At 33.3% G+C, this 16,578-nt stretch overlaps 1 protein-coding gene across 1 annotated transcript in view; it reads left to right on the top strand.

The window, feature by feature from the left end:
- The first annotated feature begins 14,265 nt into the window (after window positions 1-14,265).
- Window positions 14,266-16,578, top strand: part of LOC128985644 (protein sidekick-like) — a 143,801-nt gene continuing 141,488 nt past the window's right edge. The window contains exon 1 of the mRNA XM_054405381.1: window positions 14,266-14,857. Within this exon, the coding sequence (XP_054261356.1) occupies window positions 14,671-14,857 (187 nt within the window). The 5' untranslated portion in view covers window positions 14,266-14,670. The remainder of the gene's footprint in view (window positions 14,858-16,578) is intronic.

Here is a 16,578-nt window from a genome sequence, read left to right as displayed (position 1 = left end):
AAATAAGGCATTGATAGCAGCTAGTTTCCTCGATAATTAAGTAAACAGTTTATCTCTAATGTTCGTGTAATTTTAAGTAGTATATTTTACACCAATAGAAATTTCCTGTTCCCAAGGACAAATATAGTTTATAATATTCCTATAAAAAGCTAAGTAAATTCCACCTTAAGTACTTACTTAACGCTATTGAAGTAATATTTAGGTAAATGCTATTCTTAGCTACTTAAGCTACGTTTCCATTCCTACAAATTTGTGCCGGGCACATGTGCCCGCCGTGTGCCCGGCACAAATCTCTGAATTTGTAGGAATGGAAACAGCCTGGCACAAGTCGCGGCACAAGTGCCTGGCACAAATTTGTGCCCGCCGACTGCGCGACAAAACATGTGCCAGAGTCGCGGGCACATATGCCCAGTTGGAACGGAAACGGCCGGGCACATGTGCCTGCAACTCGCGCATGCGCAGGTCCTCTGAACGACCGCCTGCTCATAAATGACAGGTGATCATAGCCTCAAATTTCGTTGAGTTCGTTTGAGGAAATGTTTGAATCCACTTTGTACGCGCAAATCTCTCATCAATTAATTAACTGCGCCTTCCAATGGTCTTCTGATCTTAAAACACTTCTTATCTACCATTTAGGTAGTTTTCTTCTTTTTCTTCTAAGCTCATTGTATGCACCCATGGCGATTTGTAGAACACAATATAATAAAAATCAGCCTCCGAATCACGATAAGAGAGCAAATGCCTTGTCTGCTAGTTGTAGTCGCGGGACTTGTGCCTGGAATGGAAACGGCACGACAAACTACGTGCGACATGTGCCGCGACATGGTCTCGACATGTGCCGTGACTTGTGCCTGCGACTTGTAGGAATGGAAACGTAGCTTTATCGATGCTGGTGCTCGTATTCCCATGAGCATATTATCTAAACACACGCCCAGACCAACAGTAGCCTACTATGCTCTCAACAGAACCATAACTCAAATCTCTGCTACATACTGTTGTGGCATTATTCGTGTCTGAATAACCTACGCCAACTTTATAATCCTCCCATTTCAGCAATGCAATTTACTCTTAAACAATGTTCAAGACATGAAATAAAAAAAAAACATTAAGGATTTTTAATGAGGACGATCTTCATGCAAAAAGGTTCTTTTTAATTCTAAAGGTACACCTATTTTTATTTATAAAATGTTAATACCATAGGATGAAGTAAATACATTTGCTAAAGTTTATCAAAATATTTACATAAACAAGCAAATTAAACCCGTTTTATTTTTCTACATAAGAATAACGGGGTAATTTTAAATGTACAGTGTTTTTTAAACTTTGTTTAGGGACACTTTTTGGTCGGATTTGGCATACCTATTTGTGAATTTCAAACTAATCTATAAACATTTCAATAAAACACTCTTTATTAGGCTATCTTTACTGTGGCAGCAACCTAATCAGGCATTACAATTATTCTCATAAAAATATAAAATGAATATTACAATTTAATGGAGTATTTTATTACAAATTCCACCAGGTAAAAGGGATTTGCTAAGATGGTATTTTTTTTTATTATTGAAAAAAGGCAAAATATATCACATAAAAATCATAATTGCATTTGCATTGAATTTTTAAAAAAACTATAGCACCTCGAGTATGTGTAAGTGTAACAAAATATGCATCATGCAAATTCATAACAACTTCAGTCCTAGCCTCCTTGACAGTTAGTTTGCTGTTTTGTTTGTGGAAAGATAGTTTAGCAGTTCTTCGTTTCAGACGCACCACCATCGTACGGCTCAGATTTTCCTTTAAACTAAATTTTTGTTTTAAACAGATTTTTTACATTAAATTTGTTATTTAGCTAAACATGTTTATGGTTTTTAAATCATGCAACAAGTGACTAATCTGCCGAGTGAGGAAAAAGAGGTACATAACAGGTTTAAATGTAGTTTTTCCCATTTTGAAATGAGAATAATTTATTTCAAAATTCGAAAACCGTTATATTTTGAAGAATATTTGGTATAGGTGTATAGGTATATAGGAATATAGGTATAATAACACTAGTTTTCAATGATAACAGTCCATGAACATGATACATATATACCATAATTGTAAATCATACATTTACAGCAACTATTTTATTTTTACTTGTTTAACTGAAACTACAACTATGTTAACATAGTTTACCAAGCGACCCTCTTGAGGGTACAACACTATTGAGAGACAAGCCCTAATAAACGACATCCAAGGGGATATGTTCAACACAGTGACTTGGAAGATTTACTGGCTTAGTTAGGGAACAGATAAAGCAAATACAGTCTGCTGCGAACACTATACATGAAGAATATGCCTCCACGGACATGTTTTATAATAAAACAACTGTGTTTAATGCATATTTTTTTTAGATTTTCACTAACCATCAACTAGATAAATTACAAGTAAAAGGTTGTGATCAACAAGTGTGGTTCAATCAAAACTCCAAAACAAGAAAAATTCTATGATACATTCATTCATTACCTAACCTGTGTTCACTTTCAGTAAACATTTATTACAACTGGCTAAAAGTGTTGTCATTTATACTTCTGCACCTAAAGTAAATTGTTGTAGAGAAAATTTGTAGAGTGTTATATGTGTAAGCTATTTGTAAATAGCTCAGTTGTAATTTAAAATATTACTGATATTATTGGAATAGTAATAATCAAATTGAAACTGAAACTAAAAAAAACCGAATTCCTAGTCATGAAAAATGCCTAGTCTCGTCAAATGGTAAGGATGTAGAAACTACTTATTTAGATAAATTGGAATAATACCTTCGTCAGCCATCTCCTGAATTGTTGTCAATGTTACGACCGTGTCAGCATCACTGTGCCATCATCAGACTGTTCAGCCAAAAGGCGTCGTTACAACACAAAAACATTTTTACACAAAACACACACATAGTCAAAACGGGGCTTTAAATAAGAGGCCTGTTGAAGAACGTACCAACATAGTTATAGAACCAGCTCAGGGGCTAGAAAATATGGATTTTAATACTTCTAGATAGTATAACGCTAGTACTGAGTTTAAAGTTTAAAATATAAACAAGTCACTAGACAAATTATAGGCTAATGAGGATCGTATTCTATAATAATCATACCTAACACCATTAAGGCTACCCATCGATTGTTTCTTGCTAGGTTTATTCAATCAACAGAGTCATAAATTGATTGAATTTGTGGCTTTCGATCGTATTACTGTGCTGAATATAAAGTATGTTGTAATTATTTTGTTTTGCAGCTTCAGCCACTTCAACAATCCTTGATAATTTTTAGCCACAAAAGCCCGAATAAGACCAAGAGGAAAGCTAAGCTGGATGTCAGAGATAAGTGAAAGGAACTACTTTAGACTGTAAGTTCTCAAGTCTCCATCAGCCATCGATTGAACTGCGTCTGCTGCGTCCACTCTTTCACCCTCGTCGACACTTTTCCCCATTGAAACATTTATAGACATATCTCAGGAAGCGCTTATCAATTGTACTGTCATCATATGTATTGTGGTCACTTACAGTGTGGTTCCTATATCTGTATACGATGTGATATGTTTTCAATTCCGACTTTTAATTTCTAGGTTTTGGATCAAACATATTACTATCGATGACTACTACGAGCAACCTCGAGACGTTAAACAAGTAATGATGTTTTTATATTAAATCTGTAGGCAGGATTACTGTAGATAAATTTGGTTTTGCAAAGTCAAACAAGCCAATCTATGCAATGTGCATTACGTAGCGGCAATGTAGTCATGTACTCATTGATTATTTATGTGTCAATTTCAGAGAGGTGATTACAGTTTCAATATAGTCAACTATCTCTACCTTGTATGAGCACTATAGGATCATGGCATGCTGTCACAATATTGTTAAATATAGACGAACATGTTACCATAATAGTGTGGAAAAGTCCAACGTTTCCAATAAATACTAGGACAAGGTTAAAGTTTTTATTTAGCTTCACGTATTCATTAATATATTTTACCTACAAAACCGTTTGGATTTCCTTACAGTTTACAACGCATCAAATTAGAAGTTATCAAATAAATCATCTTGTTTGACAATATAATACTAAAAAAATAAGGAAACCACAAAAAATAATAATTAACCGAATATTTAACTCACTAACCTCTTTGAGTATATGTAGACAATTAAAAAAAAAAACTCGTAATTATAAATTATATTGTTATACTGGTGTGGTTAAACGCCCTTTGTACATGTTAGATTTTTTTAATTTACCACGCAAAATGCATTTCTACTTAAAAGTTAATTCTGAATATTGTTTTTACAAATTTTTATTTGTATTTTATTATTTGTAGCAAGGGCAAACCTGTTGCAAAACTACAGCACCCAAAATATCCCGGAAGTTCTGGTGTGGTCTAACCACGACTGTGAATATAAATATCAGCTGTTTCATGGCTCCAACGTCTGTTTACAGCTGAACAGCTGACCAAATACCCGCCAAAACCTTCTACGTAGGCGTAAACAGGTGATTAGCTAAACACAGACTCAAAGTTGATTACAAACAGCCTGCAACGTGGATTGATCAAAACAAGCAATATCGTTTACCATTTCTTGGCGTTTGTTTAATAGCCTACTACATTTACTTACCATACACTGTATACTCACTGTGTTGCACCGGTTTGATTGTTCCAAGTAAAAACATTTTATATCCATTTTCGTTTTACGTTGTCATATGTTTACTTATTTATATTTTTGTAACTGGAGATTATTATTGTTTTTTTTTAAATTAGGCTATAGACAAACCTCACAACTATTACTTCCCAACTTATTCAATTTATGAAGGATTTTTTAAATTAGCATTTGTGTATAAGAAAAAAAATATTAATAGCTGATGATTAAGTTATATCATATCAATGATATGATGGGATTGATCTGGTTTTTTCACAAATCAAAGGTATGCACATCGGGATCATCTCATAACTCCAAGGTTTCATAACTCCAAGTGATCATAACTCCAAAGTTTCATAAGTCCAAGAGATCATAACTCCAAATTATATTTAATCCAAAGTTTCACAACTACAAGTACCCGAAAAGGGATAATTTCATTACTCCAAGAAAAATATAAGCGCAAGTGATCATAACTCCAAAGTTTCATAAGTCCAAGTAAAAATTAAACCAGAGTCTCATAACTCCAAAAGTTGAGTGGAGTCTCATATCTCCAAGTGGAATGTGTAGTACAGTCAGCGCCACAAGTTCCTGCGCTGTCCGCTCCGCTGTAAACTGTCAGCAGCCGTTGCCGCAACATTGTACAGTATCTATATACCTACCGTCGCCTGTCAAACGATTATGTAATTTTGTTATATACTTACAGATTAATTAATTGCTATACTTCTTACTTCTATGATAAAGGGACTTTAACCTTTAACTACTCGCGCGGGTTTTACTAACGTATGTACTCGCGTGGGGTGTTTTTGACACCCCGTTATTACATATTTGTTATAATTGTATTAACACTAATAATTGGTAAATAACATTTTTTGTTGTTATTTAAGTTTATTTTACTGTATACTGTTTCCAATATGAAAGAGTTATTTATTTTAAGTTATACAATGTAAATAATATATTTCTTTTACCAACTGCAATTTGTATGTGTATTTGGTCAACTTTTGCATATAAACCATTTGTTGTATTAAAAAATATGTATTTTGTCATTGAACTGTTTGATATTGAATAACTAGCATATGTACTATCCGGAAAAAGGGCGTTTATAAAAGAATCATCAGGTTTTAAAACATTTTATTGACGTTAATGTTTAACAAATATGGCTATAAAATATATCAACAGAAAGGATAACTCTTAAATTTTTCTAAGATACCCCTATAAGTGCTCAATGTGCCGTCCATTAGCCGTGGAGCAAGTTTCCAATTTATGTTGTAAATCGTCCCATACACCGGCTAGCATCGCAAGGTTCATTGATTCTACAGCATTGTGAATTCGTCCACGGAGCTCTTGAAGTGTTTGAGGCATTGTCATTATAAAAACGTTGTAAAAAATCACACAACGAAAGATCAGAAGATCTACGGGGCCATTTGAGAAGGGTCAAGTCATTATCGGTAAATCTGCCAATCCAACTCAGTTTCTAAGAGAACTTTTGCGTGATCACTGCTTTTACATTTTAATACACCTCCAGAGTTCAACTGGCGATACCACCTTAAAATGCTTTAGTGTGTTTTTTAAAATGACTCCAAAACTCACGCTCTACGGTTATTAAAGATGCACTTAATGAAAAACACTTTGTCATACCGTAATGAAAAACACAAATTTTTGTTCTTGAGTTGTAATTATTTTGCAAACATGCAAACACGTCCAATAAAAAAACCAAGACTGATTATTGAACAGCTGATTATAAAACTTGGAAACATGCTTTTTAAGCACATGTTTCTAATATTAATGTGAGACAAGAATTGGGCGAGGTACATGCCATTAAAACCTGATGATTCTTTTATAAACGCCCTGTATATAATTTTTAAAAGATTATATTATGTCTGTGAATGGTAAAGGTATTATTTTTTCCTAAAATGTACTACTAAAAAAACAGTTTTTAGGGGGGGGGATCGTAATACACACAAGTTTTGTGCAAACAAATTTATTTATATGTCAAAAACACTTGTTTGTTATCGAAATAAATGTAAATAAAAAATGTCCTTTCATTACTTTTAGAGTCTTTCGCAAAAAAAACATTACCTTATACAGGAACTTGTACTTTTTACGAAACGTTAACACTCACGTGGGGAGTTGAAAACACCCTATACTTTGTAATACACATGTATTACCAAGTGAACACTAGAGATCGCACGGGGACTTTGGATGAGAATCGTTCACAGTTTTAACTTTACATTTAAGGTAATTTACACTAGGTGTACAATGCAGTTGTCTGCTTGCAATATTGAGCAGATAGCAGACATAATAATCAAATAATTTTCTAAAGTCAATGTTACATATGTTTCTCGTAAATGAAATGCATACTTGCAGTATCCAATCTCATTAGTATATATTTTGTTTCAAATGAATGAAATGTCTAATTTCGTTATTCAAAGTCAATTAAAAGTCTGGTTCAATTAAATGTATTGTCTACTTCAAAGTATATATGTTTCATCTGGTTCTCATAAATTAAATGTCTATTTGCAGTAGCAGTATCCTAAATCAATAGTACACCAGCTTCACAAAAATGAGAAATTTACTTGCAGTATCCAATGTCAATGGTCCATTTGGTTCACATAAATAAGATGCCTATTTGCAGCATTCAAAGTCAATGACACGTCGGGTTCACTTAAACGAATTGTTTACTTGAAGTATACAAACTCAATGGTACATATCGTTCACATAAATAAATTGTCTACTTGCAGGATCCAAAGAAATGGTTAATTTGATTCCCATAAACGGAGTGCCGATTCGCAGTATATTAAGTCAATGTTACGTCTGGTTCACGTCAATGGAATGTCTACTTGCAGCATCTAAACTCAGTGGTATCTTCGGTTCATATTAATGGAAGTCCTAATTATTGCAGTACCTATTCTGCCTAAGTCTGCATTATTTAATTGTAAGTCTAGTTCACTGAAATGGAAAGCCTACTTGGAATTGCAAGTCAAATGGAAATATAACTCAATGGTAGGCTTATATGGTTAAAATGTAATGGATATTTAGATTATTTAAAGTCAAAGGTGTTTCAGCCTTATTGCGGCGACCATAATTATTGGTTGTTTTCATTTTGTAGTAAATTATGCTCAATGATATTAATCTTATTGTTCTTCCCTTTTTCTGTGTCCTATACGGTAATGTACTTTTCAAACGATTCTTTGACTAACATAATGTGGCTACAAGTGGAATAAAATTGTAGAATACACTAAAAACCATATAAGATGTTGAAAAATGATCAAATATTTACAAGAAATGTTTATTATATGGAACTGTTAGGTACGTAGTCTATGAGTTGAGTCTTAAACTCGTCGGAAATTATGACTTTCATTCGTTTTCAAATAAGTTATTTGTTTTTGAATAACTACTTGACTTCTTTGTAATTGCTCGATTTCGAGCAACATGTACACTATACATTAAAACGTCACAGAGTGATTTATTTCACGATGCTAATCAATAACCATTTGACATATTTTCATGATTTTTGTGTTGCAAGAAACATTGTTACTCCTAGGACTGCCAATAACCGATACCGTATGTTTCAGTTCGAAAGACTATGACAACATACCTTAGTGTAGCAATAACACAAATAAGGTCCTCGATATCAATGCTTCTGTTTCATTCAATAAGATGTTTTATGACATTTCTTCAATTTGAGTCATGCCTATTTATATGTTATTACTATACACATTACAAATAAAACTGTGAGCAATACTCTTACAAAACTTGTACAACCTTTTTTTGTCCGAACATAATCCCCCAGATGAACATATTTCCTAGCATCAAAAACATATTTTTTCAAGTAAATAAAACAAACGCCAATTAATTGCATTGCCCAGCTCTTTCATTAAATAAACAGAATTAAATTATTCAAACTGCGAAAGCATAACAGACGTAGCCCGTTGAAATCGGCCTATGGGGACCTGAGAAATTAGTCCATACCTATAATATTCAGCAAATATGCACATTCTAAGCTCAAGTTTGATGTGCAGTATGCCTATTTATATGCAATTTGATTGTAATTTGATTGTATTTATATGCAATATTTATATTTTAATTTATATTTATATTGATATTTTTTTATTATATTATATTTATATTTATATTTATATTTATAGGCCTTTCTTACTTAAATTTACATTTTTTAAACGGGCAGTTCAGAAGACGGGGCACGGAAGCCACGTCATGTTGGTAACATTGACAATTCGAAGTAAGCGGCAGGCAGGTTGCCAGTATGGATACTAAAAAAGTCCCACACGCCCCTGCTCGCCCCTCCACGCAACTCTCCATCAATTCCAGAACATGACAGGATCCATAATGTCATATGGGTTCAAGTTATGACCAAATGTTACAGGACCACTTTTGTTAGCTGTATTGTTCTACACCTTTTAATTTAACTCTTCTCTAGAGTCATTATTAAAAGAATTAATAAATATTTTTGTAATGAGCGACATTTCCTGCCTGTATGCTAAACGAAACGTGATACGTAGATCTATATAATTAATACGCGAACACGAAGTTTGTCGGTTGAACTCCTCCGTCATTTCTTGACCGATTTTATCTATTGACGTATCATTGGAAAGAGCGTGTCGCGTAGATTTGCAAACTGGTCTTGAACTTGATTTGAAAAAGTCCCTTGGGCTCTACCCCAGTGGCTTTGAAGGTTCCCATGTTATCCTTATGAAGATCATAATTGTTAAAATTTTTATCAGCTATATAATTTAATTGCTGTTAATATTTAAGCTGCATTTCAAAGAAAAGCGTCCTACAAAAATTAGATCTTTAAAAAATAAATCATTGAAAGAACCCATTTGCAAATTATTGAAACATTAAAAGTCATAGAAGAAAGTCCTAGTAGAAGAAATAGAGATAATACTTTTTTAAAGAATTAACTATCGTCATTAGCCTGTATAATGAAGAACACCTACAAGATTCAGATTCCTACAAACTATGAACGAGGATGTTAGCTGAAGTGCTACAAATTTTATTAGGAAACATGGACTTAACTTTGTGATCATTGCAGAGGAAAACCCTCTAAAGCCAAATAAATCTGGTACGTCAATGACATTAATCTATGTTTTCATAAAAGTCAAACAATTTTAATAATAGCCTATGAAAATATCCAAGAGCCCCTTACTAACATTTTACTGAAGGATTTTAATTATTATTCATATAATGCTAAGGGAAACAAAAATCAACTGAACGACAGAAGGTCTTTAACTTTGCATTTTCTCAGTTAAATATAATTAACGTTATTGCAACTAAACAATAAATACACCAATTGAACAAATAAAATTGTGACAGACAACAGGAAGTCCTTATGGTGATGAAAACAGATTCTATCCTTATTAAAGAATGAATGAAATTTGTAAACTTACTGATGGCGACAAGGGTGGTAGCATGCATAGGTTTATCAATAACGAAGATAAACATGGACAACCTTATGCGGCTATACATATATATTTTTAGGAAATGTTGATTACTGTTATGTACATCGTGAGTATCTCCATATGATACACACCAGTAAGCTTTGAGTTGACTCTTTTAAACTCATTGTAAATATTACTGTTATTGTTTTTGAAATAATTTCTGTAATACCAGTACCTTGCAATTGCTCGAATTCGAGCAAAATTTACACTAGTTAGTATTGGTAACAGATTCCTTACTCTCATAAACATATGGTTTGACGCCACAAACAAATTAATTGGACAATCCGTTCTCTACAAATTATTTAAGTATCATCCACTTATTAGCGCTTGCAACATAAATAGCTCCATAATATCATATTTTAATTTGTCTGAAAAATGTAACAAAAAAGGAACGGATGGTGTTTTTGGTCTCTAGGGATATCAAAACGAAAATTAATTCGGTCCGGGTCCAGGTCTTACATGAGTACTACGGTAATAGCTTATTCCCTATATGGGAAATTAGCTAAAACACACAACTGATATTGCTTACATATGTTGTGTATACAATTAAGTGACTCTCAAGGCCCATAGAGTTTGGATGAAGAATTATGTCACAGACAGTGTTCCAACTAGAGAAACAAAGAGGTGTGTGGTCTCTGTTAAAAATTTTTAACATTTGCCCGTCCACATAAGACTACAGATCTGTGCGTGTAACGTATCCAGCAAAGCAAGGGATGAGCCAGTACTACAGTACGAAGGTGAACAGTACTGATAAAATGTTTGTGGCAGTTAACAGAATCCCACTAATTTTACTATATACTTTCGATTATTATTACTATTATCTCTCTTGTGAGGTTTACAAAAATAAATTTCACTGGCTATTAGAATAGCCTACATTAAATTATGTTTCTTAAATAAGATCCTTCTTGTGTCTGCTTATTTATTCTCCTTATTGGTATGACAAGTATTAGCTATATCTATATATTAATAGGCAAATATGTTTCTTTAAGGCCCTTTTCTCAGCTCGTGTGCATCGCAAGGAAAATCTACGCATACTGTTAGAAACATATTTTCCTGTAGATAAACAGAACAACTTAATAAATTAAAAAAATGATGAAAAATAAGTTCGAAAACGAATTTAACATAAACAAAAAACTGACATTTTGATTATGAGTTAAAATTCTGGTGACGCAATAACAACGATAAATATACAGAAAATCAAAACAAATTGAAGACTGGTACACAATCATCACATGTTTGATTTTCAGCGCGGGATGAATATAGATAAGTTCATATTTTATTTGGATTGTGGTCGAGTTTTGACCACTGGACGACATCAATTCTTATATTAAAGTACTTAACTCATTAAGGTACTTAAATAATACCTAAATGATAAATACCTTCTATTTAACTCAAATAAAACAATCTGGTATTAAGTATAGATGTATTTACTCAAAAACATATTTCTATGATAATTTAGTCTCGAAATCCAAATGTTTCTAGACCTATCTATAGATTATATCCGCTTGTTTGGATCATACAAATCTAGTATTTTTAAAATTTTAAATATGGTATTTTTTTTTTACTAAACCCATTATGCACTACAGACATTTTGCGTACAATTTACTTTGCTAACATACACTCTCATATTTGTTACGGAATAAAGATTTATGAGGGAACAAGTAATTGTAACTATAATCAAATTTTATATTTACAAATGAATGCTACAAGATGAAACCTTAACGTGGATTAATCCTGTGTAAATTTTTTCCGAAAAATAGGAGATGAAAAATAGTGGAAAAAAGGCACTACGACTTATTTGCGTTGTGCATCACGAATATTATGTAGAAAAATTTCGAAATTTCGTACATACAGCTGAAGAAGTTAAGACTAAATATTTTTCATAGTTTAGAAATTTTAAAACGTGAACTAATACTGTATTTCCTTAATATTGTTGTTGGAAGACGGCAATTATTGCTAAAATACCGTGCGCGTAAACTAATTCATTCATACCTCGTGGTGGTCATCTAAGTCGATTATTGGACAAACTAAAAGTCTTACGAAAAAATGTTTGGAACAAAAATTGAAGAACATCTTATTATCTATACTTTTCTCGCTGAAAGTTTTCATCTGACCAAAAAATAAAAAAAATCCTCGCTCACTTACTTTTTCATGTTTACATTGAACAACCTTTTCATATTTTCCATTATTAAACATTAATCATCTGCACGAACTAAATTGTATTTATATAGTATTAAACATCAGTTTACGCAGAATTTAAATATGTAAATTTCATCCTCTCAGTATTTGTATTACAATTTAGACGAACGTGCAAAGCGACAGGGAACGCACCACTTCGAATAGTCTCGCCAACATCGGAAACTCTCTTCCAGCATGTGTGTGTGTGTGTAATGGGTGCGTGTGTGTGCGTACGTTATCGTTTCCTGCACGGACTGTACCCATTGTCACTTGGAGTTATGAAACTTGGTGTTATGAACCCTTGGAGTTATGAAACTTGGACTTGTGGTCCTTGCAAATCTGTGCGTTTGGAGTTATGAAATTTTGTATTTTAATTTACTTGGTTTTATTTTAACTTGGACTTATGAATCTTGGAGTTATGAACGCTTGGAGTTATGAAACTTGGTCTTATGATATTTTGGTTTTAATTTACTTGGACATAATTTTACTTGGAGTTATGAAATGTTGTATTTAAAAGTACTTGGAGTTATGAAAACTTGGAGTTATGAACCTCACCCTGCACATCGTTGGTCAGTACCGGGGGACCGAGCCTCGCTCGGTTGCTCTGTTGATTTGGTTTAATCGTTCAAACAATATCGTAAACACATTTTATAATTCACGACACATTATATAATTAACTAAAAACATTTTTAATACAATCCATACATTTAATTGATGAAATAATAACTCTGTCATGTTAACTTGCAACAAAATGCAACAAAACAAAAATAAGATACACTTTTATGATCTTTTTTCAGTTAATCAAACGAACAAATAATTTATACATTCAAGAGTTTCCACATTACAACACCTTACAACACAACACAGTTACACCTTACAGTTTCAATAATACCTGTTTCATTAACGTGTTTCTTTGTTTGTGGTTTGATATACAGTATTTATATTCTGAGTATGGGTTATATTAAATGTTCCTATAAAAAATGTTCCTTTGAAAAATTTCCTATAGGAAATGTTGTAGGTGTGTTTTAGGAAAGTGTGTTAGGAAATGTTTTATTCAATCCCCCCTTAGTTATTTACAGTTTGCAAATTTAGTTACCAAAATAATTAAGATTTACCCAAAGTAATGTTGTAGGAATTAAATCCAAACATCTTCAAGTCCCCATAGTCTTTTAAACCCCTTCTGATGTTATTCAAACTTTTACAGACAGAATTACAGGACATTTTACAAATAACCCGCAGAGGAAATAAATAACAATCAATGTCACGTGTGTTAGAAACCCAGATGGCGTATCACAAATAACACATCGATGTTGTGTATGTAGGCTGGCTACCATCCAAGTCAATATTGCACATAACTCTCTCACAGACAGCTTACAACTGCGCTGGGCCACTAGCCGCCACTGCAATTCATTAAACCAAGCTGTATCTTGATAAAATTGGGAGTTTACGTTTCATTTTAGTAACCAAGGAAAGTTTGTTTACAGTTTGTTTGACAGTGTTAGTCATGTCCTTCATAAACAATATTGTGATTACGTTGTGGTTTTCTGTAGCAGTACATTAAAGGTAGTAAACATGATCACACAATATTTGAATATGTTGTGTTTTTAGAAAACTAAATTGTAACTACAATTTCTTTTCACCAACTATTTTATTAGACATAAGACATAATTATAATTTTTAACCCAATGAGGGTCGAAATTAGGGTCTTTTCAATAGTACTTAGGTCCCCAGAAAACCAGATCATTGAGCAACCTTTCAACAAGATTTCTTAGTTGCGCTAGAGGTGTGAAGTGTAGAGATAATCTGGAATGGAGCCAAATAAACACGAAACACACAGTAGTACAGCATTGTTGAGAAGAATAGTTAGCGAAAGAGCCGCCAGGTAGCACAGGTTACACTGTTGCGAGCGCTCCAAACGGCGCGTTGGTCAACTACCAAGTTTGTAGTGGGGCGAAATGCCAGATTGTAACGGAACGCGCGGTGGAAGGTAGTGGAGGTTATACAAACGTTTGCGTATCTTTAAAAGTTTGAAAGTTTTTCTAACGTGAATGCTCGCACATATTGAGTGTAAAGTGGTCTTTGACAAGTGTTGGAGTGTTCAGTGATAGTGTTTCTTCCATTATGCAGCAGTTTGACCTTAGTTTTGGTTCGGAAAGTGACAGCATTTCAAAGTTTTGTAGACAGGTGAGAAAATGCTCAGGTGAATCGTGACGAAACAAGCGAGCGAACGACCGGGTAATTTTAAAGTATGCCGTTTGTTTTAAGTGGATTACAAAAAAATATATAAATAATTAGTGATACAATATGGTTTTTAGGAAGTTTAGGAGTTGAAATAAGTACGGGAGTCTAAAGGTAGGTAGGCTTGTCAGGTAGACAGGCCTACACAAAGGAATGGTTAGACTGAATCGCTTATCTAGGCGAAGGACTAGTTGTAGTGAAATGGAAGAGAAAGAAAGATTAACTAAAACATACTGTTGTAGTGCTGTTCGCGATAGTGATAGTTATATGTTTTGCCGAAAAAATATAGTGTGCTTCTTGGTTTGTGGGATTATTTTGCTGGGATCATCTGTCAGTGCAGGTAATTATTTTATTTCCTAACAGTTTTGTATTACATTATAAGTTAAGCATATTTACGTTATTGAACGTAAATATGCTTAAATAACGCATATTTACGTTAATAACGCATATTTACGTATTTAATAACGTAAATATTTATTACGTTATTGTAATTAATATTTCGTCTGAGTTAAAGTTTTGTTATCATGATAAGGTATATTATGTAAGTTATTCTTTCAAAATGCATAAGGTAAAATAATATGTGCTAAAGTGTTAAGTTAATGATTGTATTTTGATTTTTCTCTTTGCAATTTAATTAGGGTTTACACCCATAAAATTTTGTAAAAGCTAAATATTAACAGCATAAGTTATCTTTTAAGTTTACTTTTATCTTCATTACATTACAAATTACATAACTTACAGTAGTTAAATCATCAAACACTAGCTAAATTACATAGGTACATACACAACAGTTTGACATAGGCCCTACCGGTAACGTAATAGATTATTAGACCTTAGGATTTGAAATTTATTTGATTTGACTTTATAGAGAAAGTGTTTACAGCGTGCCTCGGTAACCTGTACGTTTCCTACAACTTTTAAACTCACGAAATTTCAGATTATATACCGTACAGTACATATTTACCAGTACGTCTAAAATTTTCATGACGCGATCAGACATTTGAGTTCCTGTAACTTAATCAGCAAAACAAAAACAATTCAGATTTAATTACAACAAATTATAAAGATTATTTAGGCTAGCTTTTAATTTTTAGAGGCCCAAGGTTAGTTGACTTCACTCACCACTTCATCACAAGTAGGGTAAGGGCAAAAAATAGGGCTGGGATGTTTTTCAAATGCTTCTGCAGGCGGTCGAGCAGCTGTCTGGCAGGTTTTGGTCTTTCAACCCTCCTGCGGCATCAACAATGGGCTAATGTGTAGCATGTCGACGTCATAAGTGAGGTCTTGCATCTTAGCTAATCTTATGGTGTTTTGCCATTTTGTTGTGGTGTTTCCAATTAAGCTTGTCCAAGGGCTTCGTGTCCTAATATGATGATGTGTCAAGCGTGCGTCTATTTGTACGCATAGTGATATATACGATTTTCTATAATGAGAAATCGAATGCGTAACGATATATTATTGTGACAGTTCTTTGGCATCTAGATCATAATATATTTAGAAGATGCATGTGTACAATATTGCCATTGTTCCTTTGAGTAGCCTACTGAAGGCGTTTCAGTGGTCCACCGCCGCGCAGTGTATATTTAATTTTCGCCTCGCACTAGTTCACAGATGTACCGGCACGAGCGTAGACCAAAAAAATAGCATACACAAATGCGGGATCTAACAATATAGGCTAGTCTTATCTTAATCTCCATAATCTTAACTAGCTGATCAGTTTAAATTATATCGACAATGACAATCTAGAGTGACTACCTATACTAATATGTAGGCCCTAACACTATATCTCGTGTTTTAATTGTTCGGTTTAGGAAAGGTCAAGCTTATAATCACATTATCTCTCCTGATAAAACTAACTTTAACTTCAGATAAGACTGTTTAACTTCAATAAATTTACGATACTGATTTTCATTAGCAAGATTAGTTCAATTGTTTTTTTAAACAAACGTTTGAAGGTTGGTTTTCCGAAACGGAATGCTTCTCTCGCCTAGTACCTTGTAATAATGCCACCCCATGTAAATCTTGTAGAAGTTATTATTTATTTTACACTTTAACTACCGG

The sequence above is a fragment of the Macrosteles quadrilineatus genome, unplaced genomic scaffold, assembly GCF_028750875.1.
Source record: "Macrosteles quadrilineatus isolate MER2022 unplaced genomic scaffold, UCM_ALF_1.0 Scaffold_2__2_contigs__length_208266976, whole genome shotgun sequence".
Lineage (NCBI taxonomy): Eukaryota > Metazoa > Arthropoda > Insecta > Hemiptera > Cicadellidae > Macrosteles > Macrosteles quadrilineatus.
Note: the sequence above shows the minus strand (reverse complement) of the source record. Positions and strands in the feature narration are given on the sequence as shown.